Genomic DNA, 25,199 nt, shown 5'->3' on the forward strand with positions numbered 1-25,199 from the left:
TGCACCGCGTCTCGCGCCTGCCGTCTGCGCCCGGCTGCGCCCGTCTGCACCCGCCTACACCATGCCACGTGAGCACTCACGTCCCCATTGCGCCCATAGTGCCTGTCCTGACGCGCGCCGCAGCCGCTCTGAGTGATTTGGAGTCTTCGGACAGCGAGATCCCGGCCGCTGTTGCCCCCAATTCCTCCAAGAAGCAGCCCAAGAAGCAGCCCAAGAAGCCTGCGCCCGTAGAACCCGCCGTCGAGGAGGAGGAGGAGGAGGAGGAGGAGGAGGAGGAGGAGGACGCTGGCGAGGACGAGTACGCGCACCCACCGCGCCACCACACCCGTCGCGCGCGCTGACAGTGCCGCAGATACATTGTCGAGAAGATTCTCGGGCACCGCTTCAACAAGGGTGTGCTAGAATTCGATGTCAAGTGGCAGGGCTATGAAGACCCCAAGGACCGCACCTGGGAGCCCGAGGCGAACATGTACGGCGCGCTGCCCGCCCGCCAGCCTGCGACCGCGCTGACCAGAGCAGGGAGACAGCCGCCGACGTGCTGAGCGAGTACTTCGAGGACCTCGGCGGGCGTCCTGAGAAGCCTGAGAAGGGCGCCAAGCGCAAGGGCCGCGCCTCGATGGCCAAGAGCGAGACGTCCACGCCCGCCACGGCCTCCAAACGCGCAAAGAAGACACAGGAAGAGCCCGTCGAGAAGGCGTGGAGTCCGCCGCCAGGCTCGTGGGAGCACGACGTCTCGCACATTGACACAGTTGAGCAGAACACAGACCCGAAGACTGGCAAGGACGCCAAGTTCGCGTACATTGTTTGGAACAACCAGAAGAAGACGCAGCACCCGCTGAAGCACATCTACACCAAATGTCCACAGAAGGTCCGTCGCCTCACAAGACAGCACGCGCAGAGCTGACCACATCCACAGATGCTACTATACTACGAAAGCCACTTGGTCTTCACCCCGAGCGAAACAAACGGCGAACCCACGGACGAGAAATACTAGCACAGACACAAGAACACGAGACCTCGCATGAGCGTCTGGCTCTCTGATTCACCGCAGTTGCATTTGTGCTGCATCTAGCAGGTCGAACAGAGCCTTGTGTTTTCCGACTCCCTTTGGCGAACCTTTTCTCGCGCTCCTCCTCCCAGGTTCATGTTGGCCCATAACGGCGCTGAACGGCACGGAGCTCGACATCTTTGGCACGGCGTTTGGATCAGCGGTTTTGCAGATGACGACTATGTAGTATATCAATACTTTCACGCAAAATACAACAGATTCTCCCCCCAAATAGCTGTCACAGGAAGACCGTCATCTCTGCAACAACCCATCTGAAGAGAACGACAAGCAAAGTCTGTTCACAGCAGTCACGTCAACAGACCATAGTGCAAGTCGATTCAACTCTTCATTCTCGTCGTAATAGTGATAAGCCAGCCCTTGGCGGCGGCGCAGCGGGTATCCAAAAGCCGGTCCTCGATCAAATCAAATCAGCACAACAAACCCCCAGGCCTCGCATCTCGCAATCCCAGTCCCAAACGCCGTCCCATGCAACGCCAAAGTGCCAAACCATCATCCCATATATACCGTCACATCGTAAAAATCATCTTCGTAGTCGAAACACCTTGCCGGCGAATGTGGGCGTAGCCCAGAGCACCGTGCAGTCGAGCACACCCTGCCGTCGCGTGTCTTGCCAAACGCATTGCAGTCGCATCCGACTACGCAACGCTCGTCATGTCGCTCCCGCTGCTCGTCGCTGTCCCGCCGACTGCCATCCGCGTCTGCAGGTAGTAGATCAGGTACCCGATCAGCGCGATCAGGATGAACAGGATCAGGATGATCAGGAAGATGACGATGTTGCGCTTCATGATTACTCCGGAGGTATCGAGATAGACGGGAGTTGGTAGTGTAGGTCTGCGGATCTAGTCGGCGTTAGAAAAAGCGCGCGTGAGGTTGGGGTAGAAGGACGTACGTAGTCCTGCTAGGCGCTTGGTGTTGTAGTTGGACGGGTGTGTTCAGGTGTTCAGGTGTTGATGTGGTGATTAGGGCAAGAGGTCAATCGTGGACTATGTGGGTATGTGCAGAGTCTTGGTGTTCAGTGCGGTGCGTGTGCGTCCACCGCTCCACAGGGAGCGACAACTTTTGTACACTCGACATGGCTGGCGGGGTGCGTGCGGGGGTGGTTGGGAGATGGCTGGCATGGCGCGCGCTGATTGGCGGCGCGCGAGAGGCTGGACGTGAGACACGTCAGGCACACCCGTTGTGTGCATGAATCTGTGCATGCAGGGTGCAGTGTTGTCTAGTGGAACGAGCAGGTTTGTTGGGGGCGGTGCCCGGTTCTGGGCTGTGAGGGCTGACGACGTGCGTGGTTATTTGGTTGTTTGCGAGGCGGGCGTTGCTGGGGGGCTAGCGCGGCGCGGTTGGGACGCGTGCAGCCTTGCGGTGCTCTGGGCACTTTCTGGGCATCTACTGTTCGGAGAGCATTGACGACATCGCATGTGCGTCTTGAAAAGTGGGCGTCATGTTCGTGTACAGTACATCCTTAATACACTCGACCACATTGTAGACTCCAACGCCTTCAATCCCTAGCCCTGCTATGCACCCAGAAGACCGTCGCCCTCCTCGTCTTCGTCGGCCAGGTTCTGATCTGATATCTTCCAGAAGGCTGTCGGCCCTGCTGGACCATGCGGATCAAAGTCTTTGTCAAACCAGGTCCCAATCACACCGCGCTCAGATCGCAGTCCACCAACTTGAATACCATCACTGCGCCATCTCTCTTCTCCGCTGTCACACGTCAGTAATATACGGTCCCATCGGGAGTATGTCAGGTTGTAAACCTACCCGTGAAATACCGAGATGGTCTGCCACCGCACTTCCCCTTCGTGTGTAAGACGCACAGTTCCTCGGAGACCAGAGTTCGCATTAGGATCCCAGGACGCTTCGACTGACCGCGACACACCGGCGAAATGCACCACTGGTAGCGCGTCGTTGTCAAACTGGCCAGCGGGCTTGACGTCGGTGACTTTGATGTCCATCATAATGTGTCGAATCGCTTCCTCGGTAACTATTGGGTCTCGTGGCTCGTCGGACGGCCAGCGTACAGCATCCTCGTCGAAGTTGAAATGGTAGAGGTCGTTGTAGTCGAGAAAGCAGACGATGCGTGACCAGACACCAGAGACATTGTAAGGATCCCTGAGTTTCAACGGGATATCGATCTCCTTAGGCAGTGACGCTGGGTACTGTGGCAGAATCTGCGCTCGCTCTGGAACGACGCCTTCAAAGGGGTTAGTCCATGGTGGTCTGAATCTGGTGAGAAAGCGACGGCAACAAAGCCCAGAGCTGTATCCTAGGACGATCATGAGGCTTTCGATCATCTCCCAGTTGACTCTTAAGCTTCCGTCGTCTCGGAAGGGACCCCACTGTGTTTTGTCAGTGTAGTTGCGCAGATCGTATACGTTAGATCTTGCAAAAGGATGTGTCGATAGGGATCTCCGTCCTCCGGTGGTCGATGTGATGCCGAACAAGCATTGCAGCTTCGCACTCAACTGGCGACTTTCTTCGTCTTCTGCGGGCTTCTGATTATTGGTTCCAGCACGCGCATACAGTGATGACCGACACATGAATGCATCTCGATTTTGTGTGATTGAGTCAAAGAGCTCCGAAAGCAGCTGCTGGTTGAAGGATACGCCAAGCTTGTCAATAGAGGCAGTGGCTACCAGCGACAGGGTAGTTTTTGTCACGAATTCAAACTCATCTCGCTACTGTGCATCAGCACTATGCATGGATCTTGGCTGTATAGCCTACCTTGAGGTCATTGTCGGCTGACTCAAGGATCTTTTGGCATCGAATAGCTCTCTGGAGCTCCAGCACCCAATCCGGCTCCGGGTCAGCCGGTCTTCGACGAGGATCGTCCTAGACGAATGTCAGACCCAAGACTCAACTTGAACACCCTTCTAAACTCGTACAAAGGTTTTCAGATAATGCGCCTTGTATAGCCTGGTGTTCTTCTTTATAAACTCATTGAACCCCACAGAAGCTTGAGCACAGGTGGCAAGGTCAGGTGGGTCAATCTCCTCAAGTATACGGATTAGAACATCATAGCAAAGATCAAGAAGCTCCGTCATATTGAAATAGTGTATAGTCGGATGTACAAGAGATAGTACAAGCTGGAGTCGATGTCTCAGCTCGACGACGTCTTGACGTCCCAGTTCGGCAATCAGAGTGGGGCGCGGAGATAGCTGCTTACCAAGCCTCAGACGTGACTGCGCAAGTGTTGGTCAGAGGTCGCCCTCGGTTTTTACACTCCGTTTGACGACCATAACCATCTCCAAGAACGAGCCCCGGCATTAACGGACGTATAATGCACGGCAAGATCTGTACGGCACCCAATCACGTCCGACCAGCCACTCGGCACGTTTGCGGGATCCATCCCATTCTTGTCGCAGCCAATAAGCCGCAGAACTACTACTGAATAACTCGTTCAGATGCGTGCACCCTGTCAAGAAAGAGTCCTGACTAATCCTTCTTACCTGCTGCCGTTTAGCAAGTGGCTGGTCAGTTGTGCCGTGCGGCACGCCGAACACTCAATTTGTCTTCACACAAAAGGCATGACCAATGCTACCACATAACCTCACAGAAATGAAGCAAACCGATTCGACTACATAAAGAAACGATCTTGATTTCTGCCGTCATATCGAGATGGCAAGACGCATCGCCCATAGGCACAGCACCTGACCAGGATCAGTAAAGCGACATTTATAGGTCAAGACCGATATACAAGCACACAAGAATACCAAACAAGGTTGAACGCAGGTACTTGACAATGGCTAAATTCTGTGTATCCTTAGATCATGTCAGCAACGCGGAATGCGAATCATGCTGACAAAGTGCTTGCAAAGACATGACTAGATCTTCGTACCCGCGTGTCAAAGACGTGCGAGAGCGATTTACCGAAAATCGAGCAACTCGGCGTCTTTTCGTCGTCGGTTGCCGCGGATGCATCCACGAGCATACCATACGGACGGAACAGTGAAAACCCAAAGATCGCTTCTGCAGACCCCACACCTCCACCGCACGATCGCCGTCGCCACCTGTTCGCAGACACTGCTCACCAGGTCTCTAACGATGTGGACTTTCTTGGCGATTGTACACGCTCCCGTCATTCTGGAAGTGAGAAAAGTCTTGCTTTCTTGGCGCGTGATGTCCTAAAGCTTACTTGAATACGAGAGACTAACCTACGTCAAGGCTGGATTGTCTATGTGGATAACTGGGCTCAGATGCATGGCCTACCACTGCGCGGAAGCTAGGGTCGGGTAAGTGGCGAGATGCTTGTAGAGCCTTTGCAACAGAGAGAGCAACATCCGAAGTCGCTGGGCATAGGAGCCGTGTCATGTAGAGCTTTAAGCATCAGCAGCCAGTCCTCGACCACGCTGACGGGATAGTCATGCCCACGGCATACGCAAGAGGCTTCGTCGCTCGCCCACTCCGACAGCTATTGGTACCTTGAGGCGCTTCTAGGCTACGTGGACGAGTCTTTGTGAAAGTGTATGCAGCGTCTCAATGCGTTAGGCGGGCGGTACGTGTGGAGACGTGGGGCCTTGCGATGAGTTCCAGGAACCCAGCTTCAACATTGATGCCAGGGACCCGGCCGAAGTCAAACCACATCTGTCTATAGTACAGGAAGACCCTGAACATTTGGGGCCGCCAGGGCTCGGATTGGCTACCCGAAGCAGCGAGCCGAATCTGCCATTTCCGATCCGCCATCCTCAGCACGCCCAGAAAGGTGGCGGCGGTACGTGGGGATCAAGCAATTTTTTCCATGCAATACCAAGACCACCAAGACCTCTTGGGGTGTCGAAGGATTCGATGTGTTCGGGAACACCGTAGCGGAACGCAATTGTAAAGCCCTCGGTCATCGCAACACGAACTGCAGGCCTGCCCGGCTTGACAAATCCACATCAATGGACCAGGTTGGCCGATGCAACACACCCTTGGTTTCCATCAGATAATAGATTAGATCGAGACAAAAATCTGATAACTTTGATCACGCCAGCCTCAGCTGTGATTGGCCGGTAAACGCCGCTGATGCCGGGTGATTATCGAGATAAGATTTTTCTCAGCACCTGAGCCGAGCTTCGGTGAGCTTATTACCGGGGGTTTTGCCGCAAGCAGGAAAGAAGCTTCGCTTAGCCGCCGCTTGCTAGGTTTGAGGGCCCAACTCCATGCAACCTCGAAAGGCGTTGCCGCATCCTCACGCGCGGCCTTGTCCACTAGAGCAAGCGGTGCCAGAAGTACTATCCACTCCTGCAATGTGAGCCCGCCGACCGCTGTCGGTGGAGCTGCCGGCGTGTGCGGATCATCTCCCAGCATGCTTTAAGAGCGCACGCCATCGCCCTCTTGATCTTATCAATCTCCTTTCCATCACTTCGAGCTTGACATCCTTGTGCCAACAAGCACATCCAGCCTCGAAATGGGTTTCTCTTTCAAGGGTTTGACCACCAGTGCATTGGTAAACGGCGCCGTGCCAAACCACCAGGCCAACGAGAAGGACATCGCAGACATTCCTGCTGCCGTCGATGCCCATGGCAGCATGGACGTTTCCCGTCGTAACGACGAGAAGATCGGCGCGCCTCGTTCCCCGTCTTCCATGTCGGACGGATCCTCCGATGAGGAGCTGAACAAGGTCGACACCCACGCTGAGCAGGGTGTTCAGGCCATTCAGGCCGCTACTCTTGTGTGGTCCAAAAGGGATCTCATCATGGCTTACATCTTGTAAGTGATTAAGACAAGAATGCATCACGATCAATGCTAACAGCAACAGCATGTGGCTTATCCAGTTCATGATGACCTTCTTCTCTGGCTGCGTCGGTACCATGACACCTTATATGACCAGTCTCTGGGGAGAACACTCGCTCACCGCATTGACCGGTGTCATCTCGGGTCTCGTCTCTGGTCTGTGGAAGCTCCCTTACGCAAAGATCATGAACATCTGGGGAAGGCCCTGGGCGTTGGTCATTGGTGTTATTTGCTACGTTATGGGCCTCATCCTGATGGCTGCTTGCGAAAACGTTCAGACCTACTGTGCGGCCTACACCTTCTACTACATGGGTTACAACAGTATCGATTTCTCGATGACTGTCTTCATCGCGGACACATCCAAGCTGAAGAACCGAGGCCTGTTCATCGGTTATGCTTCCTCGCCCTGGCTGATCACCACCTGGGTGTACGGATACGCTGTCACGAGCATCCGTGCCCCAGGCGGTATCGGTATGAAGTGGGCCTTTGGCATGTTTGCCATCATTGCTCCATTCGTATGCGCCCCCTTGATCACCATGTTCTTCATCGCCCAGAACAAAGCGAGGAAGCAGGGTCTCATCACGCCCAACCCGAGCCGTGGCAGCTTCGGCCAGACAGTCCTGTACTACGTCAAGGAGTTCGATGTTGTCGGTATCCTTATCCTCGCTCTTGGTCTTGCGCTCTTCCTGCTCAGCTTCAACCTCTATGCTTACCAGAAGGACCAGTGGAGGTCTCCTTTGATCATCTGCTTCATCATCATCGGCTTCCTTCTCTGCGTCTTCTTTGGTCTGTATGAAAAGTACCTCGCTCCCGTCTCTTTCATCCCATGGTACCTACTGAAGAACCGCACTGTCATCTTCACCTACACCATGGCCGCATCGATCTACATTGCCTGGTACATCTGGGACTCTTACTTCTACTCTCTGTTGATCGTCGTCTTCAACCAGCCCATCCTATACGCTACCTACATCACCAACACCTACACCATGGGCTCTTGCACCATGGCCATCATCTTCGGTCTTATGCTCCGCAAGTACGGAAAGCTCAAGATGTACGCCCTCTTCTTCGGCGCGCCCATCACCATCCTCGGCTGCGGTCTTATGATCAAGTTCCGCCAGCCCGACGTCAACATCGGCTACATCGTCATGTGCCAGGTCTTCATCGCCTTTGGCGGCGGCGTCCTCGTCGTTGCCGAGCAGACAACCCTGATGGCCGTTTCCAAGCAGCAGGACTTCCCCGCCCTGCTCGCCGTCGAGTCCATGCTGATCTCCATCGGCGGCGCCATTGGCTCCACCATCGCCGGCGCCATCTGGACCGGTGTCTTCCCCCAGCGTCTCGCCGTCAACCTGGCTGGTACTGCCGCTGCCGACAACATCGCTTCTATCTACGGTGACATCACTGTCCAGTCTGGTTACGCTGTGGGCACGCCTGAGCGCGACGGCATCAACCTGTCCTATGGCCAGACTCAGCGCTACATGCTCATTGGCGGTACTTGTGTCTACACCACCATGCTTTTCAGCATTGCTATGTGGCAGAATGTCGACGTCAAGAAGATGAAGCAGAGGACCGTTGGTCTGTTGTAAGCGTTTCGCAATATTTACATTCGGGCTCTGGAGCCAGGTGAATGTTGTATGCTGTGGGATATAAAAGTTATATGAGATGATGATCTCGTAATTACGAATTAATTGTATTGTTCTAAATGATATATGCTTCGCTTGTAATTGTGATGTTTATATCGATGCTTCTTCCTGGTCTGGTCTGGCCTCAGATCGCGCTTTCCAATCCGTCTCAAGATAGTTGTGTCTGTACATCTGTGTTATCTAGCTGATGGCCAGGCGGAATTCCACGGTGACCGATCGATATTTGTGCACGCACATACGTGTAGCACATCTGGAGTCTCGAAAAGCGACAAATGGATCAATCACCAAAACAATGTCAACAGCAAAAACCGCTGGATCTACAAAAGCACAATCGAGAACAACGTGGCACCTAGCACCACTGCAAAAGACGCAACGAACGTCCCGGCAGAGACAACGCTTCCCGCACCAGTACTGTCAGTGCTACCGCTGGTACCACTAGCACTGGCCGTTTGCGATGCCTCAACATTGCCGATGCTCGTCGGAGTCGGAGTTCCCGTCGTAGCCTTCGCCGGCGACACGCTCGTCGAACTCGACTGTGCGCTGCCGGGAACACTGACAGCCTTCCCCTTAGCCTTGCCGACAACCCACTGCGCCACTTCCGGGTTGTGCTCGAAGAAGTAGTCCAGATGAGAAGTGACGTTCACGGGCTCGCTGCCGACCGCGCAGATGGGGTCGCCGTAGTGGCAGTAGTCGAGCAGCACGCTGGAGTACTTCTGCAGGGCCTTGAGTTGCTCGGGAGTGCGAGCGCGTGTGCCGTCGAATTTTACGCCCTCGCCGACGGTGAAGTTCTGGTCTTTGTTGCGGGCGACGGCTCCGAAGGTTACTGCAGCCACGACTACGGGTTGTTAGCGTCACGATGCGCGACGGGCTAGATTGATATGCGTACTCTGCGAGCCAGGCGATGTGGAGGGATCGATGGCCTCGTTGATGTCTTGAGTGCACTCGAAAACGTCTCCGCCTCCACCTCCCAGGATATCTTGTGCGACTGAAGCGCCTTGGGAGAGACCCAAAAGGATCAACTTGCTGTCGGAGCACTTCTCCGCGTACGCCTTGACCTGCGCCTGTCCATTCACTGCGCCCTTTGACGCCGATTTGCACCACTCGTCCTGACCCCACGCTGTGCTCTTCGCAGGGTATTCCACGTCCTCATAGGTGCAATCGTCTTTTCCGATCTGCTTACAGATCTCGCTGGTGAGGTTTCCGACACGTCCGGGATATGGTTCGTCCGAGCCACGGACAATGAAGACGTGGTAGGGGCTGCAGTCGTCTGATTTGAGGGCTAGAATTTCGGTCGTGTTGCAGAATACGGTCGGGTATGGAGCATCGCAGCGTTCCTGGGCAAAGGCCACCGCAGCGAGTACTGCCACGGAAGATAACGCGAGATTGAGCATTTCTCCAGATAACGAGTGTAAAGAAGGTAGTGAAAGAAAGCACGCGGACCGATAATAGGTACCTCGAATTACAAAATACGCCTAGTGAATGGCTTGTCAGAAAGAGATGCAATAGAAGCAGAAGTGCGCTTGCAGAAGGAGAAAATGCCTATGATGCACATGCCGCTACCTTGTTTTCTCATTTATCGCGATTCACAAAGCATTGCGCCTCCCGGTGCACATCCTAGTCCTGCTAACGCAGTTCGGTAAGGATACATGCGCTAGGGATGCCGACAGCCGCAGCCAAGAAGAGCGCCTCGCGGCTGTGGAGCCACAAGGGAAGTCCAGGCACACTCAGATCCTGGGGATGCAGGAACAAACGGCACGCAGTGCTGGAAGTGACGCGGTTCTCAGGTCAAGAAAGGGGCTGGTCCTTCAGGAGTGATTACACTGTTGTCGTTGGGGTCGTCGTGTTAGAGAAAACAGTCTCTGGGACGCGGCGCCACATGGCGACTCGGAAGTTTACAGTTCCCCGGGTCGATTGACAGCGGGCGGGCGGGTACCAAATCGAATACGAACACGGGGATCTGCCTGCGCAACGGCATTCTAACTTCGACTCAAGGTGTCGCATGCACGTCTTCTGTCGGTATGCGAAGTGCTCGGAGACTTGTTCGGGCTTGCCAGGTGGCAGGGATCAGTAAGACGCTGAACAGTCCTGCGTTACCCCTGTGCATGTATGCGCTCGCTCCGTGCGACTCAAGTTGTCTCTTACAGAGTGCAAACAAACGATCTACATATTGAGTTCAGGCCATCTTCCTGGCATTGTTGTAGTCTTGTGCCATCATCCATTGATTTACAGGACCAGAGCAGGTCAGCTGACGGCCTTGGTACCTCAAGTTGATTACGAATTTGCATCTCTTTCCAACAAGGCAGATCAGTCGCATACCGGACATCTCATGCCAGCTGCTCAACGCTGTATCCATCCCACGAGTTCTCGTGCCATGTCAAGTGCACCGTGGTCAACGTGCAGGTCTTCAAAGATCGAGAAATCTGCCTCTTGCGCTGCTGTCGCTGCGTCGTTCAGCTCCTCGCCGTTGCGATCCTGCGCTCTCGGTTCCTGCATCACAGCCATAGTAGCTTCTACCATAACGTCAAATGTATCTCGGAATCGCCGGATCCAAGGGGCACGTTCACCCATGATCGAAAGCACGCAGCTAGCAGCGCGAATGTCGTTGCTGATAGCGAACGACCATGTCTTCTCCTTCCCGCGCCAAAGCGCATACAGTAACGTGATACCAGACAGGAACACTGTATGGACTGCGACGAAACTGTGTCCATATTCAGGTGTTCTATGCATTTGCTTGTGTATCTGGCAAACTTGTCCAGCGGCATGCGTACATTTGCGAAAGAGATCTGACATGGGGTCCAGAAGTGAGAGGAATGGCTGTAGCAGTATCCTTATGTTGCGATAGTAATGCAGCATGACTCGGTCGTGCTCGCTTTTCTTCAAAGACGCTGGTAGACTGTGATGCCACAGCTCAAGATCAGCAATAAGACGGTGCATTTTGGGCTGTAAGGTATCGATGGCCCGGTCTACACGATAGACGGTACGTTGGATTCGAGCTTCGAATATGTGCAACTGGGACAGAAGCACGAACTGGCTGAGGTTGTTTGTTGAACGATGGTCTTCTCTGTGTGCCTGAGAGACGTGCTCAGTGTCGTGAGAATCTGGGCTCATGCATTCGTCCTCATCGATAGCAAGTGGTAATGGTTGATCTATGTCACAATCTGATAGACTAACCGGTCTTCCTAGGGTACCCGCGAGAATACTCTCAAGAGCGTACACAGACCAAAACAATCGGCGTCGAAGCTGCGCCTCGAAAGGATGAAGAAGGCAAGTCGATGCCTTACGATGGAGGCCGATGTCGGTGACTGTTCGCATAGCAAGTCCTGTTAAATGCCAAAGACCATTCCGCGATTCCGAGCGTAGGTGGTACAACACTAAGAGAACTGTCGCTTCCAGGTTGTGCACTGGATCTGCTTCTCTCACGCCTGCAACATGCTGCATAGCAGAGACGTAGAACTGCTCAGGCGAAGTCTCTTTGTAATCCTCTGTAAGTCGGAGGTTCAAAGCGCCAATCGCATAAACCATATACAAGACGAAAAGAGCGAAGCCACGATTGTCATATGCTGGCGATGTGAACTGCGGCGCGGGCCGACTTTGCTGGCTGTCAGGTTCTTTGCTGAGTATGTGACGACAACGGTGGGCTTCCCAGATGTCTGCTCGTAAAAGAAATGGGAAGCGCGGGTGTATACGGGTCAAGTATGTATTGATCAACTTTTCACCCAAGCCATCTGCTGGAGGCTCCCCAGGGTTTGACCGTAGCTCTTGCAGAGTAATTCTTCTGGTCTGATTCTCGGTCGGAGATGGCTGCTCGCCACAACCCGTTGGAGTTGCTGGAAGCCACAGGGCCTTATTCCAGACAGTCGCTTGTACCATCTGACCAAGGTCGGTGGCTAATGCATAACCTGATGAGGAGCCGATGTATGACTGAGCTCCTGCATTTCCGGTGCCCAGTGAAAGCATACCGACAACGTCGGCAACACTATGTTGAAATTGAGCTGTTGGGTTCAATGAACTCCCCATGGCGACGGACGCGTGATCGTGCGCTGTAGTTGGCCTGTCACTGGGAGATGGCAATTGCTCCTCACACGACCGTGACTGCGGTCGAACCTGTTGCTGTTGCTCTACTGCTAAGAGCCGCGTTTCCAGATAGGCGACCTGGTCTTCAAGTGCACGCGTGTATGATTGATTGTGACCTTCCCACTCGGGTGGCCTCCTACACATTGCTGTCGCTCGTGCGCAGTTGCTACACTGTGGGTAGGCACCATCACACTGCCATAAGAACCTTATGTTAGTCGCAATATCTAGACTTCGCACTGACATGATGGCGCCATACCCGCTGCTTTCTCGATTTACACCTGTCGCAAGCTGTTCGTTGGCGCTTCCTTGGATTCGTAGCTGTATCCAGGGGTGAACTGGGCGAGTGTGGGGAAGTGAAATTCATGGCGCCCAACGAGACATGAGCTGGAGACAGTCGACATTTTGAGTGGGACAGCCATACTGAAGTCGTATCTGCATGAGTCTTCCAATCAATCGAGTGTGTTATCGCAAGAGGAAAGCAAGGCGCCAACGATAACGAACTGCGGGGCGCGAGAGCACTAAAATAATTAGCGTTTGTGGCTTGAATTCAGGAGTGAGGGTTCAATCAACTTCATCACAGTCGATGGATATCAACAACACGAGCTACGACCTCGCAACTTCGATACTTGCACGCATTCATCATCGTTCATTCGTATGCTTATAAATGCTATAACTTTCTACTTAGCCCCGGTTTTCGAGCCCGGTTTGTAGGGGAAGGTCGTTCGGTAGTGGTTTGCGATGTCCCTGCGACTTGCTACCCACACACCTTCTTTTTCTGCTATATACAGCATGAATCTCCTCAGACTTTCCGACCGTCCTGGCTTACCGGCGATTCGAGAGTGAAGTGGAATGGTCATCATTTTCCCTCCTTCCCGATAGAGACAGTCGAAAGTGTCCTTCAGATATTGCTCGTATGTCGCCCCGTTAGAGCTGACAAACCCAGGAAGCATGTGGAATTTCCCATCGTTACCTATCGAAATGTGAGTTTCAGCACGGAATCTCGTTGCAAGGACAATTTACAGTCATAATTGTATGGTAGCAGCAGAAGCCCTTCCTTCTCTTCATCAGGTAGCTTGGCTTCCCATGGTAGATCGATCCAGTAAGGACTGTCTTCATTGTACGCTTCTGACGAGTATAGCATCGTGTGCCCCATCTCCTTCCACATGATAGGGAGCAGACTGGCTGTATTCGGCGTTCCTCGCCCGAAGTATGCACCAACGGGAAATTCACCTGTAGACTGTTACTTCGTAGAACGTTCAGCGATAACGTTCTCTCATACCAGTCGCAGCCTCCAAAGCTTTACAGGTCTTCTTGATGTAGGCCTTGTCATCCTCCAGGGAGTAGTCCCAAATGTCCAGCCATCTGTAGCCGTGCGCACCAATCTCATGGCCATCACGTACACAGGCTTTGGCGAAAGTGGGGTTACGTTCCATGGCTACTGCGATTGCCCAGAGAGTCATGTTCCAACCGAATTCTTTCATGAGCCTCAAGATACGCCAAGCTCCACAGCGACTACCATACTCGTAGTCCTGCTCACCGTTCAAGTGGCGCTGATCTCTTCCGCCTCCTGAAGGCCCTTTTTCCCATAGGTATGGCTCGCTTGTGCCGTCACCGTCAAGCGGATTTCGTTCTCCGCCTTCTTCGTAATTCAGCACAAACGAGACAGCAATGCGGGCGCCATTGGGCCACTGTGGGTCATGGCTCTCCTCACCAAACCCTCGAGCGTGTCAGCATACGGGTGGCTAAAAGATGAGGTTGCTTACCTTCAAAATCACGAGGCAACTGCAACGATTCTTCTACATGAACCATGGCGAATGTCCAGTGCAACTCAACTCTGGAACGAGGCAATGGCGACGGGAAGTTTTATGGAATGCAAGATGTGCGGGAATGGAGCAGATATACAGTGATATATCAATACCCAATGTTGTTGAGTATCAGGTTATCCGGTCCACTCTTGGGTAGGTAACATCTCGACTCGACCTAGCGCCAAATGTAGTCTACATGACTCGTTATCGCTGCGATACAGTTCCCCGCACCCTCTACGAAGCTTGATTGGAACATGTATCGTCACTCCCGTTTGTAACATTTCCGGGTGGTATTATCCGAATATGCTTATCGGAAAGCCGATCATGCCGCGCTTAGTCCGACACAGTCTTATCATTCCTTCGGACGTCCGCTTGCATGCTTCTACATCGAAAGTCCACTAGGTATCCGTAAAAGTTCGCGTATCAAGGTCATGGATACATGGCAGACCGGCAGATAGACAACGATACTGTCAGGTAGTTCGGAAGCCGGTAGCTCACTAGCGGATCTCATGCCTTTGGTGAAAGTCCGACTGCAGCTCACACGTTGCACTTGCTTCCAAATCAAAGTTATTGATCTCACTCTACGCCGTTTTTTCACATCATTGATCGAACCATGTCAGTATTCTCTCTCGACGTCAGCAACACAAATCCTGTCACGACCGAGACTGTGGATCAACTATGCTCCCAGCTCGGCGTGACCATCAAGGAACAAGAGAAGGAGGATTATCGACGCTTATTGGCTATATTCCACGATGCTAGCGAGCAGTTGATGGCGATGGATGGTACTTGTTCCCCAGCAGTGTTTGGTTACCAAGCTGTTAACCACACAAAGACTATATCCCCACCGTGGATGAAGAGCGTTTCCCTAGAAGGTCAGTCCATTTTCCCAGTAGGGAAGAGAATTCGCATGGGGCATGGGCCTGGAAGTGCGATATCGTAGACCAGCAAGAGAACGACGGCAAGTTGAAAAACATGACATTCGCGCTCAAGGACAATGTTGCTGTCAAGAACGTGCCAATGCTTCTCGGGACCAATTTCGTAAAAGGATATGTACCAGACTGCGATGCAACTGTCACTAAACGCATCCTGGAAGCTGGAGGCCGGATTCTCGGCAAAGCTGTCTGCGAAAACTTGTGTCACTCTGCTACCAGCCATTCGTCTGGTACAGGTGTGGTCGAGAATCCCTTCGCCAAAGGTTACAGCTCAGGGGGAAGTTCCAGTGGATCGGGAGTTCTTGTCGCGCTCGGAGAGGTTGACGGCGCCATCGGTGCGGACCAGGGTGGAAGTATCAGAGTGCCAGCGGCCAACTGTGGTATCGTTGGACTGAAGCCTACTTTTGGTCTCATTCCCTATACCGGCAGTGGTAGCAATGAGCCGACGAACGACCATCTCGGGCCCATGACTCGTACAGTACTCGAAAATGCCCTTATGCTGGAGGTCGTCGCAGGATACGATAACATCGACGATCGATCAATGGCAGCTCCACGCCCATCCGAGGTTCCTATCTACAGCTCGATTGAGTCTATGTCCACTGTCAAGCCGCTTGCTGGGAAAAAGTTCGCAGTCATTGCACAATCTCTCGTCACACCCGCAACCGACCCTCGGGTTCTGAAAACCTTTGGTGCAGCGGTGCGTCAGTTTATCGAACTTGGTGCAACAGTAGAGGAAGTGTCGATACCAATCCACTCGAAAGGTGCGGCGATCTGGACCGGCATCTCGAAAGTGGGTGGCTTTCTCGCAAAGACATCTGGCTCCTTTGGGCGAAGAGGCCATGAAATGCTGGGATTGAATGCCCTTTTCAACAACATAGGCCAGGAGAACTGGGATGAAGCGTATGCATCAACCAAGAACATATACCTGAATGGTCTGTACGCGGTCGACAAATTCCCTCTTCTCCAATCCAAGGCAACAAATCTATCGCGACAACTACGAGATGCTTACGATGCGGCGCTGGAGAAGTACGACATTCTGTTGACTCCAACACTTCCATATGTTGCGACTAGTCATGCGTCACCGGATGCTACACCACTCCAACAGATCACAAAGCAGATAGGGCTGACCTCCAACACTGCGCCTTTCAACCAGAGTGGGCACCCAGTGCTTGCTTTACCGATAGGAATGCTGGAGGTTCTCGAGGGTCCTGGTGTTGTGGACGGGGTGAAGCTGCCAGTCAGTATGCAAATCATTGGTAAGTGGTGGGACGAGATGACAGTTTTCGAAACTGCATACGCTTGGGAGAGGGCAAATGATTGGAAAGCAATGTGAAATGCTGGAGGTTGACATAGCATTCTACTAGTCCTGCAGTGTACTCTTGATCAGATGTAACGGATACTGAGGATTCTTGATTAAACCCCTGGTGTCAAACAGGACTCATAATGCATCCAAGATTTGTAGCGTGTATAGTTCAGTGCCCATAACAGGATTTGTAGTCCTCAAAGATCTTTTCATTAAACAAAAGAACCTGTGACTTTCATTGTACAGCCCTATCGTGATGAATTCATGAGCTATCTAGTTTTGACTATGTTCTCAACCGAAGCGACAGCGCGGTCGTCTCGAGCGATAGTATCTCGTGAGCTTTTGAGACTGTCGTCGACGTAACGTCTAAGTCCAACCTCAGTTGTTTGGACGGGTGTGTTTGCCTGTTCTACTTCATCTGCGCGACGCAAGCCTCGGTCCCGGATGAGCAAGCATCCCAGAAGGCATGCTCCCATGAACGGTACATTCATGATGAATACGGTTCTACTAGCCCGTGCGTATGCTTCGAGAATACTCCGTACCTCAGCAGGAGTAGCGCCCAGCACATCCAAGTTGGGAGTACTATAGGACGATGTGGCGAGTGCTGCGAACTTCGGAGGTATAGCTTTGGTGAGCGCATTCTGCAAGGCGGCACCAGAGATCGCAAGACCGACAGCTCCGCCGAGACTGCGCAAGAAGTTTCGATTTGAGATGACCACGGCTCTTTGCGCCTTTGTGCAATGTGCCTGTAAAGCCACTAATGTGGGTTGGAAAATGAACCCAACACCAACGCCTTGGACGAGCAGGATTAAGGCCATGGTGTGAATTGGAGTTTCGAGGTTGAATGAGCAGGTCAGACCAACACCCAACGTCCAGAGGGTGAAGCCTGACCAAATCACCTCTCCATACCGTTCTGTCCGAGAAATATATTGGCCTCCAAGAATTGAGGCCACCATTTGGGCGCCAGTTAACGGCAGTAAAAGTGTGGCCGATGTTAAGGCCGATAGTCGGCGGGCATTTTGGAAGAACAGAGGCAGATAATACAGTTGGGAGTAGTATACGACGCCAAAAAGGAAGTTTTGGACCAACATGACGCATACTGGTACATTCCTGAATAGTGATACTGTTTGTATGAGCCTTGTATCAAGAGTTATAGCTAGAAGAACTTACGAGGCATCATTGGCAAAAGCGCAACACTGTATTCTACAAACAGAAATGCCAATAAACAGCCGCCGCCTACAGCAAGCATGGATATAACCATAGGTGATTCCCATCTGAAATACGTGCCACCTCCAGATATCGGAATCAGCAGCAGTATGATCGCGGCAGCTCCTGTCATTATTCCTAGGTAATCGATTTGTCGTGAAACAGCTTTGAGCTTCAATCGAGGAGCGTCTTTCGGAGTCGGCAGAATGAAGAAACAGAGAATGCCACAAGAAGCGGCAAGTGGGCTCACAAGCCAGAAGAGCCCTCTCCACGTAGACTTTTCAATGAAAGCTGCGGCGATAAACGGCCCAGCCATATTGCCTCCTCCAACGCAGGAGCCAAGAATGCCTTGGTATTTGCCTCGTTCTTTCAGTGTGATTATATCAGAGACGATCATCATCGACAAGGAAGTCACTCCGCCGTTTGCGACACCGGCAAAACCTCGAAAGATGTAAAGCATGGTGGCATTCTGGGCGAACCCACAGAGCAATTCACTAACTGCGAGTAGCGCCAACGCTGACAAAAAAACAGCTTTTCTACCTTTGAGAAAAGTGTCAGAACAAGCTTTTGAAATCTGAACCTGACAACACTCACCAAATAAGTCCGAGAGGCGTCCATAAAGCACTTGGAAGATGGTGTTTGCAATCAAGGCGCTCGTACCTGCCCAGCTGATCGTGGCCTGAGCATGGAGCTCCTCTCCTATCGTCGGCAGAGCCACTCCAATGCCATTTTGGTCAACGAAAGATATGAATAGCGAGACTGCCAGAGCACCGAAGACTGTCAGCATCTGCTTTTTAGGTAAGATGTTGGTTTGGTCAAAGACAGCCGCCTCTGCGGCATCCTGGCGTTCTTTCATGGAGTGGATAGGATGGAAAAGAAGATCGAACACTGCCGTGGTCTCATAGATGGCGGCATGACACAAGAGCGAAGCCAAAGCTCTACGTATGTGTGCAGTCGTCAAGCACAGATGCAGTCCCACTCAATCCAGCGTGGGTCATCGGCAGCGCAATGGGCATTGCCGATACCAAGAACGTGCACTTTCACACTTAGCGGTCGCAATTGCCGATTGCACAATTCTGGAAGCAAAGATTGAGGCGTTTATCGTCGCACCTTCCGAAATCAATCAAAGTGGGGTCCGGAGCTCCGACAGGCCAATCGGCAAGCCATGGAAAGCCCCTCTAGACTCTACTGAACACGCTTCACTATCTTCCATTTGCAATCGTGTAGACTTGGCTGCGTTACGACAAGACTGTCTTATCGAATTCGGCGTTGGACATGCATATATGTCTGCCTTCGTCTTCGTTACTGAATGCACTCCACACTCGCATTGACCGTAAGCGAGGATCAGCACGTTGATCAAGATGTCGCGTTACTTGAAGCAGGCTGGGAAGGTATTCGGTTCTCCTAGCGCACCCAAGCAGTCTATGCAGAGATCCAAAGATGATGGTTCGAAAGTGCGACACAATGCGGATTTACTCCCAAGTCCGCCAGGTCAGTCTTTACGTTTCTGTGTTACGAACATTGTAACTAATACGGTCTAGCGGATCGAAAATGGGGATGGGAGCACTACTTCGCTTACTACTTGACTGTAACGTTCAGTCCAAGTAGCTATAACCTTGGTGCCTCTCTTATCTCCATTGGGCTTCTGTGGTGGCATGGCATGATTGCCGCGGTCATCGGATCTGCTATCTGCACTGCGATGGTCCTGCTCAACAGTAGAGGCGCAGTCAAATACTTCGTCGGCTTTCCAGTCTACGTTCGTGCTGCAGCAGGTGTAAGAGGAGCCAGTTTGTACATCCTGGTCCGTGCCGTGGTTGCTATCATATATTTTGCGGTCCAGACATACTATGGAGGCCGCATCACATCAGTGTTCATGCGAGGTATCTTCGGCAATGGTTACAAGAACATACCAAACCATCTTCCAGCAAGCGCCGGTATCACTTCAAGGGACTTGCTCAGCTTCTTCCTCTTCTGGATTGTACGTAATTCACTCACCTTACTGCTGCTCAACTGACCATAACAGGTACAAATGCCCGTAATGTTCATCCATCCAAGGGTTCTGCGCCACCTGCTCGTAGTCAAAGCAGTGTATACTACAACTGCTTTGTTCGGCGTCCTTGGATGGGCAATCAGTGCTAATGGTGGAAAGATTGGCAGTTTTAGCTACACCACGAAGCAAGCTCAGCTGTCAGGATCAGACCTGGTTTGGCCTATGATTCAAGCGATTAACTCTGTCATGGGTGCACTTGCCCCAGTACTCATCAATCAGCCTGACATCGCGCGATACGGCAAGTCTTATAACGATGTTACATGGAGCCAGGGGACCGGCATCTTAGTAGGCAAGGTCGTGGTCATGTTCTTAGGCACTGCCACAACTGCCGCAGCCACCAACGTACTAGGAAAGAGTTACTGGAACGTGTGGGACCTATATGACGCCATCCTTGACCATTACTGGTCACCAGGAGCACGCGCTGGCATGGTCTTTGCGTCTTTCGGCATGATGCTGGCCGTTCTCATCACAAACGCTGGCAGCAACTCCCTGCCCGTGGGTGCCGATCTCACTGGCATTTTCCCACGTTGGCTCACGATTGTTCGAGGACAAGTCATCTGCGCCGTGCTAGCGCCTCTGCTTGTTCCATGGAAGATCATCGCATCCGCAAGCTCCTTCCTCACCTTCCTCGGATCCTACACCGTTTTCCTGATGCCAATCTGCGCATGCATGGTTGTAGACTACTGGCTCGTTCGCAAGGGCAACTTCCACGTCCCGTCTCTGTACGTACTCACACCTGAGAGCCCTTACACATACTACAAAGGCTGGAACTTGAGGATGCTCGCCGCATGGCTGGCTGGTGTTGCTTTCACTGTCCACGGTGTGGCTGGCTCGCTGGACCCGGATGCAGTTGCTGTCGCCAGCAAGAACATGTACAAGCTTGGGTTCTTGCTGTCATTCTTCATGGGCGGAGTAGTATACTATGTTTTGTGTTTGATCTGGCCTGTGCCAATTTTGCCTACAGGTGCGGAGCAGTCATTGGCTTTCGAGCAAATGGCGGCGAACGAAGGTTTCTTCGAACACGAAGACCTCAGCGCCATTACCGGGGTTCTGGATGGAGAAGAGATCGGCACTGAACATTATGTAGCGGAGGGCAAGGAAAATAAGGTCTAGGCCAAGTGGCACGTCTAGGCACATGCTTGAGATCCAACTCATTCCCTTCGTAGCCAATAAACTACATGAATTTAACCGAATTGTACTGTGTGAATGCATGGGCTACAATAAGGAAGCATCCGAACAAAACGATTGATCCTTCTTACCTGCTACACATTTGGCCACGCGGCGGTTCGGACGCACCTAGGGACTGGATTTTCGAATGCTAGTCACTCAATCAGATGTTGGAGTACTTGAAGACTGAAAAAACTGCATTGGGGTATCATGAGCGCAATATCTACTCTAATCGATCCTCTACCACTCCAGTCGGTCATCACATGTCAACCTGACGTCCCATCTCTCTTCGCCCTTCCAAACCTCTCCACCCTTGTTCACACCAGCAATGATTGTGCGCAGATCGCTGATCATTCCGCCGGGTCCAGACGCAAAAATGTCTGTGCGGCCTCTTACTGTAGAAGCAACGAAGTCCTCTACCGTAAGCCTCAGATCAGGACGTGCCTGGATGTGGTCAAGGTTAAGCTCAGACTTCGACACGCCGTGAACAGACAGCGCCGAGGAGACAGATACGGCGGAAGAATCGGTCGAGTTTGAGATGGTCTGGATTTCTTTGTCCTGGCAGCAGCTCTTGGGCTGAATTGTGATGTTGTTGGGCGCGCAACAGCTACCGCCCTGGCCAGACGCGCAACAACTGCCCTTTTCGGGCGAGCAGTCGGATGTCGTCACTTTCTCAGCCGCAGTAGGCACATTAGGTTCGTGGTAGTGGTCTTCAGCTGCGCGAGTGACGTAAATGTGAAGCCCGGTGCGCAGGTTGCGGCATTTGCGCTTGAGGATGGCAAGCTCGGGCGCTACCCAATCGATGTCTGAACGATGGCGGATGACCCATACGAGGGAGAGTTTGCGGTCGCGATTTTGGGGACGGGAGGCGATGTCAAGGAGGACGGGAAGGACGTATGTGATGCCTGTACCACCGGCGACACAGAGGATGTTGGAATCGGAAGCGAGGTCGCGCATGGTTTGCTCGCCATACGGTCCCTGCAAGACGACAGAGAGGCGAGCGTTGCCCATAAGACCTTCGTTGGCTTCTTGCGGATCCGAAGAGCGAGCAATGCGTTTCGCTGAGAGCTCGGCAATCTTACGGGTTTCACCCTTCTTTGCACGGAATATGTATGAATGGCGCTGGGTGTCGGCACCAAAGACCGGACGGCTGAGCGGGGTGAAGGGGTGCGCTTGCCAGATGCTAGACTCAGGGAACATGAGGTAGAAATGCTGGCCGACGGCCCAGGCATCTTGAGGGTGGTCAAAGTCCAGACGAACGACGTCGCCGCTGGTCTCATCCTTGAAGAAGGTGATGTCTGCAGGCGCAGCACGGAAACCCATGTGGCCTGAGGGAAGAAAGTTGTAATGGAGCAACGCGGACCTGCCGAGGCGGATAGCGCGGTCGATGAGCCAAACGACTAAACCAGGAATGAGGAAAACCTTCAGTTGCTCCCAGTGGCCCCAGCATGCACCAATGTAGACCATGGCCAAAATGTAGTGCATCTTGCGGAAAGCCTCATACCCGGTCATGCGGATACCCCAGGGCGTGGACAGAATGACAAGTAAAGTGAGAAGGATCATAGCCACTAAGCCCCAAATCATGTACAGCTGGCGGATCCAATTCAGTCCAGTGGAGGGCTGCGGGTTGTACAGCCTGATTTCAATGATGCACCAACCAATAGTGTGAAGTGAGGACTGTGCGAAGATGAGGTATCCCAACCAGCGGTGGAGGAAGTTGAAGCTTTGGTATGGCAACCCAGTGACCAGAGACAGAATCGACTCGCGACTCGATAGCATGACGGAAAGCGGAGTCAAAGCATAAGCAATAACACCCACGCGATCAGACCACGGTCCTAGACTTGTTCGAGTGTTGTAAAGACCGGGCTTGCTCTTGACAGGCGTGATCCATGTCCCATAGACGATACCAACGAAGGACCAGATGGTGAGGTAGCCAGTCAATACCACGAGCGTCAAAACCTGAGTACGAGTGACACGGCCGAAGATGAAGCGGTTGGCATCCGGAAGTAGGTAGGACCGGGCGTAGGACGGAACTGCGGTTGCGAACCTCTGAACTGCATTCTTTCTCTTGTTCACGCCTTCTCCTGCGAGCTCTGCTGGCAGTACAACGCCTGATGGATGAGTGCGCATGAAATGCCGGCCGATTCCCCAGATGATGAGAATGCCACCGATGGTCGCCCAGATGATACCGGTATAGTACATACCAATGTCGTGAGCGGCGTACACGACATCGAGATACTTGCAGGATCCGGCATCGTTGACACACGGTACCACGCGGTCTGCGTATCCCCAGTGCGGTTGCACTTCTGAGGCAGCGCTGATGTTCTGAATGTGCTGACGTGCAGTCAACATCTTCAATGTGGTGGCCATGGCTACCCAGATAACAAACTCGTGAGCGAAGATTGGTTGCGGCTACTGAGACTGCAGGTCCCCAGGGTTCTACATATACACATGTATAATTCGGCAGTCGAATCAGGTCTGCCGCGTTTCAGAATATGGATTGACAAAGTGCGAAATGCCAAGTGCCTGGCCGGTCCGCTCAGTGGTGAGGGTGGGCCTTCCCCAGCGCGCAAACGGGCAAGCGCGAGTGTGTTTGAGCAAGTTCCCCCACAATTCACGGAGTTTTGCCGGGAACAGACGAGGCCGCGAGCGTCCCGCCATATTGGCGTGAGGCAGTTGGGTCGTCAGGTATTCTTCGGTTGAGCACGTTTCGGAGGGTTGATATAGCGGCAAGGCCCATGGGTCGTCGATTCTCTACAGCTGTCGAGCCTCAATTGAAATCTTGCGTTCACAGTCTCTTCGTGCGCATCTCGTCTGTCAAAGTCCCAACACCGCGGCGTACCAGCGACTACACCACAGCGCACATCTCATCATGTCCCACGGCCACAGTTCAAATGCCACAGTTCTGGGTGCTGGCGAGTGCCAGATGGAGGTATGTTTGTCTTGATAGTATTTAATCGCAATCACTGACAATTGCAGATGCTCTGGAACTGGCGCATCGTCGACTCCTGCTTTCTCTCTGGTTCCTGGCACGTAAAGAACAACGCGATGTTCGCTGCTACCTGCATTGGTGCTGCCATGCTGGTCGTAACCCTCGAGTTTCTCCGTCGCGCCAGCACTGAATGGGACGCATACCTCCTGCGATCATTTCAACGTCAATTGCGCATCCAACAAGCGGCACTTGCTGCAACACCACTGTCCAACTGTTGCGATGGCCCCTCGTCAACGCTAGGCACCCAGTATGCTACGTTTCGCGCCACCTCGTTGCAGCAGCTCGCGCGGGCCATCATTCACGGAATCACTTTGGGCGTCGCATATCTCCTTATGCTGATCATCATGTCCTTCAATGGCTGGGTGTTCATCTCTGTTGTTTTTGGTGCTATCCTTGGCAAATTCTTGTGCGACTGGATGGTTGTCAGGATCCCGTTCGAGGCTGTATTCCGTCAGGAGAAGGATGTACGAAGATCTTCGGTTGACGCTACTGGACCGACAGGATGCTGTTCCTGAAACGGAGGCTCGGTTTGGAAGGACACTTAGCAGATATGATACCCAATTTACGAATGAACCACAGCTTTTATCTTGACGACTGCACCCAAGCTCTATGATTGATTGCGGGTTTCTGGGCAAAATCACCATCAATATGCGATCCCATCAATCAAGACTGGGCTTCGCCTTGCCGCATCCGATTATTCCAGCAGCACTATGGAACGTTGATTAGATGATTGGTTGCATACCTGCGGCATGTGCTTTCACAGCAGTGTCGCAAATGAAATGGATTTAGCATTACGTTATTCGCACGCCATTGACGTTGAGCGAAAGCCTACGCCACCTAAGCAGATCATGACATAGTCTACTTATGCAGGTCAGCCACACATGCATCAAAAGCCGAAACGCAGAACGTCCTTGACAAGTTGCTCAATCGAAGAGCACCATGATGGCTCTGGTGTGCGTGTGTTTGAGCAGATAAACCCCCACTTAGAAGTACTGGTGGCGTTCCTTGAAGGCTCGGCCTGCTCGCACGGCACGATCTCGAACATGTAGGTTTCAAAGCGTTTCAATTTTGGCTACTTGGCGTTGTGGCAAACCTGACACCTGCGCGATCTAGTCGCCGGGAGTTTGTCGGAATGCACATAGCACATCAACGCAAACATCCTTTCTCCGCCGAGAGTCAGAATCAATAGACCACGTACAATGCTGCGATGTAGACTACGTGTCACTCTTTTTGTATAGGAGGTGCAAGC

General features: G+C 52.7%; 11 protein-coding genes across 11 annotated transcripts; 5 read left to right on the forward strand and 6 right to left on the reverse strand.

The window, feature by feature from the left end:
* Positions 1-61: 61 nt before the first annotated feature.
* C7974DRAFT_413006 (uncharacterized protein) lies at positions 62-994 on the forward strand (the record flags this gene model as incomplete). Its single annotated transcript, XM_046143693.1, has 5 exons — positions 62-68; positions 124-298; positions 353-469; positions 520-868; positions 917-994. The coding sequence occupies 5 exons, from the start codon at positions 62-64 to the stop codon at positions 992-994; spliced, it is 726 nt and encodes a 241-aa protein (XP_045996957.1).
* A 1,465-nt stretch (positions 995-2,459) lies between these two features.
* C7974DRAFT_394030 (uncharacterized protein) lies at positions 2,460-4,234 on the reverse strand. The gene is made up of 4 exons (XM_046141839.1): positions 3,952-4,234; positions 3,791-3,898; positions 2,831-3,744; positions 2,460-2,770 (listed from the first exon to the last, which is right to left on the reverse strand). Exons 1-4 carry the CDS (start codon positions 4,108-4,110, stop codon positions 2,581-2,583), a joined length of 1,371 nt encoding a protein of 456 aa, XP_045996958.1. The 5' UTR covers positions 4,111-4,234; the 3' UTR covers positions 2,460-2,580.
* Positions 4,235-6,096: 1,862 nt separating this feature from the next.
* On the forward strand, positions 6,097-8,486 carry C7974DRAFT_182930 (siderophore iron transporter mirB). The gene is made up of 2 exons (XM_046136393.1): positions 6,097-6,757; positions 6,807-8,486. Exons 1-2 carry the CDS (start codon positions 6,456-6,458, stop codon positions 8,362-8,364), a joined length of 1,860 nt encoding a protein of 619 aa, XP_045996959.1. The 5' UTR covers positions 6,097-6,455; the 3' UTR covers positions 8,365-8,486.
* Positions 8,487-8,738: 252 nt separating this feature from the next.
* C7974DRAFT_433861 (Alpha/Beta hydrolase protein) lies at positions 8,739-9,812 on the reverse strand (the record flags this gene model as incomplete). Its single annotated transcript, XM_046144947.1, has 3 exons — positions 8,739-8,895; positions 8,956-9,256; positions 9,308-9,812. 3 exons carry the CDS (start codon positions 9,810-9,812, stop codon positions 8,739-8,741), a joined length of 963 nt encoding a protein of 320 aa, XP_045996960.1.
* Positions 9,813-10,519: 707 nt separating this feature from the next.
* Positions 10,520-12,859, reverse strand: C7974DRAFT_424280 (fungal-specific transcription factor domain-containing protein; the record flags this gene model as incomplete). Its single annotated transcript, XM_046144420.1, has 2 exons — positions 10,520-12,687; positions 12,752-12,859. 2 exons carry the CDS (start codon positions 12,857-12,859, stop codon positions 10,759-10,761), a joined length of 2,037 nt encoding a protein of 678 aa, XP_045996961.1. The 3' UTR covers positions 10,520-10,758.
* Positions 12,860-13,165: 306 nt separating this feature from the next.
* C7974DRAFT_453819 (chitin deacetylase 1) lies at positions 13,166-14,304 on the reverse strand (the record flags this gene model as incomplete). Its single annotated transcript, XM_046145881.1, has 4 exons — positions 13,166-13,465; positions 13,516-13,725; positions 13,775-14,212; positions 14,259-14,304. The coding sequence occupies 4 exons, from the start codon at positions 14,302-14,304 to the stop codon at positions 13,173-13,175; spliced, it is 987 nt and encodes a 328-aa protein (XP_045996962.1). The 3' UTR covers positions 13,166-13,172.
* Positions 14,305-14,685: 381 nt separating this feature from the next.
* C7974DRAFT_182981 (amidase signature domain-containing protein) lies at positions 14,686-16,713 on the forward strand. Its single transcript, XM_046136395.1, has 2 exons — positions 14,686-15,082; positions 15,133-16,713. Exons 1-2 carry the CDS (start codon positions 14,914-14,916, stop codon positions 16,563-16,565), a joined length of 1,602 nt encoding a protein of 533 aa, XP_045996963.1. The 5' UTR covers positions 14,686-14,913; the 3' UTR covers positions 16,566-16,713.
* Positions 16,714-16,742: 29 nt separating this feature from the next.
* C7974DRAFT_358862 (major facilitator superfamily domain-containing protein) lies at positions 16,743-18,787 on the reverse strand. Its single transcript, XM_046139652.1, has 3 exons — positions 18,336-18,787; positions 17,706-18,281; positions 16,743-17,658 (listed from the first exon to the last, which is right to left on the reverse strand). The coding sequence occupies exons 1-3, from the start codon at positions 18,595-18,597 to the stop codon at positions 16,805-16,807; spliced, it is 1,692 nt and encodes a 563-aa protein (XP_045996964.1). The 5' UTR covers positions 18,598-18,787; the 3' UTR covers positions 16,743-16,804.
* Positions 18,788-18,876: 89 nt separating this feature from the next.
* C7974DRAFT_335613 (permease for cytosine/purines, uracil, thiamine, allantoin-domain-containing protein) lies at positions 18,877-20,980 on the forward strand. Its single transcript, XM_046139179.1, has 3 exons — positions 18,877-19,232; positions 19,283-19,719; positions 19,765-20,980. The coding sequence occupies exons 1-3, from the start codon at positions 19,103-19,105 to the stop codon at positions 20,902-20,904; spliced, it is 1,707 nt and encodes a 568-aa protein (XP_045996965.1). The 5' UTR covers positions 18,877-19,102; the 3' UTR covers positions 20,905-20,980.
* A 163-nt stretch (positions 20,981-21,143) lies between these two features.
* C7974DRAFT_394047 (ferric reductase) lies at positions 21,144-23,493 on the reverse strand. Its single transcript, XM_046141840.1, has one exon. It carries the CDS (start codon positions 23,326-23,328, stop codon positions 21,199-21,201), a length of 2,130 nt encoding a protein of 709 aa, XP_045996966.1. The 5' UTR covers positions 23,329-23,493; the 3' UTR covers positions 21,144-21,198.
* An 86-nt stretch (positions 23,494-23,579) lies between these two features.
* Positions 23,580-24,625, forward strand: C7974DRAFT_424285 (ctr copper transporter family protein-like protein). Its single transcript, XM_046144421.1, has 2 exons — positions 23,580-23,890; positions 23,938-24,625. The coding sequence occupies exons 1-2, from the start codon at positions 23,831-23,833 to the stop codon at positions 24,463-24,465; spliced, it is 588 nt and encodes a 195-aa protein (XP_045996967.1). The 5' UTR covers positions 23,580-23,830; the 3' UTR covers positions 24,466-24,625.
* The last annotated feature ends 574 nt before the right edge of the window (positions 24,626-25,199 follow it).

Source organism: Boeremia exigua, assembly GCF_020726555.1.
Source record: "Boeremia exigua strain MPI-SDFR-AT-0100 chromosome Unknown C7974scaffold_6, whole genome shotgun sequence".
NCBI classification, from domain to species: domain Eukaryota; kingdom Fungi; phylum Ascomycota; class Dothideomycetes; order Pleosporales; family Didymellaceae; genus Boeremia; species Boeremia exigua.

Excerpts from the sequence above, each read along its gene's own strand:
- C7974DRAFT_394030 (XM_046141839.1), bottom strand. The coding sequence starts at position 4,110 with ATGACGGAGCTTCTTGATCTTTGCTATGATGTTCTAATCCGTATACTT. Across the intron at positions 3,899-3,951 it reads CGCATTATCTGAAAACCTTT|GACGATCCTCGTCGAAGACC; the intron begins GTACGAGTTTAG and ends ACATTCGTCTAG. Across the intron at positions 2,771-2,830 it reads CAGACCATCTCGGTATTTCA|CGGAGAAGAGAGATGGCGCA; the intron begins CGGGTAGGTTTA and ends GACGTGTGACAG.
- C7974DRAFT_358862 (XM_046139652.1), bottom strand. The coding sequence starts at position 18,597 with ATGAAAGAACGCCAGGATGCCGCAGAGGCGGCTGTCTTTGACCAAACC. Across the intron at positions 18,282-18,335 it reads ACGCCTCTCGGACTTATTTG|GTAGAAAAGCTGTTTTTTTG; the intron begins GTGAGTGTTGTC and ends CTTTTCTCAAAG. Across the intron at positions 17,659-17,705 it reads GCTTTTGCCAATGATGCCTC|TATCACTATTCAGGAATGTA; the intron begins GTAAGTTCTTCT and ends TCATACAAACAG.
- C7974DRAFT_394047 (XM_046141840.1), bottom strand. The coding sequence starts at position 23,328 with ATGGCCACCACATTGAAGATGTTGACTGCACGTCAGCACATTCAGAAC.
- C7974DRAFT_182930 (XM_046136393.1), top strand. The coding sequence starts at position 6,456 with ATGGGTTTCTCTTTCAAGGGTTTGACCACCAGTGCATTGGTAAACGGC. Across the intron at positions 6,758-6,806 it reads CTCATCATGGCTTACATCTT|CATGTGGCTTATCCAGTTCA; the intron begins GTAAGTGATTAA and ends TAACAGCAACAG.
- C7974DRAFT_424285 (XM_046144421.1), top strand. The coding sequence starts at position 23,831 with ATGTCCCACGGCCACAGTTCAAATGCCACAGTTCTGGGTGCTGGCGAG. Across the intron at positions 23,891-23,937 it reads CTGGCGAGTGCCAGATGGAG|ATGCTCTGGAACTGGCGCAT; the intron begins GTATGTTTGTCT and ends TGACAATTGCAG.
- C7974DRAFT_182981 (XM_046136395.1), top strand. The coding sequence starts at position 14,914 with ATGTCAGTATTCTCTCTCGACGTCAGCAACACAAATCCTGTCACGACC. Across the intron at positions 15,083-15,132 it reads GCAGTTGATGGCGATGGATG|ACTATATCCCCACCGTGGAT; the intron begins GTACTTGTTCCC and ends AACCACACAAAG.
- C7974DRAFT_335613 (XM_046139179.1), top strand. The coding sequence starts at position 19,103 with ATGTCGCGTTACTTGAAGCAGGCTGGGAAGGTATTCGGTTCTCCTAGC. Across the intron at positions 19,233-19,282 it reads TTTACTCCCAAGTCCGCCAG|CGGATCGAAAATGGGGATGG; the intron begins GTCAGTCTTTAC and ends AATACGGTCTAG. Across the intron at positions 19,720-19,764 it reads GCTTCTTCCTCTTCTGGATT|GTACAAATGCCCGTAATGTT; the intron begins GTACGTAATTCA and ends TGACCATAACAG.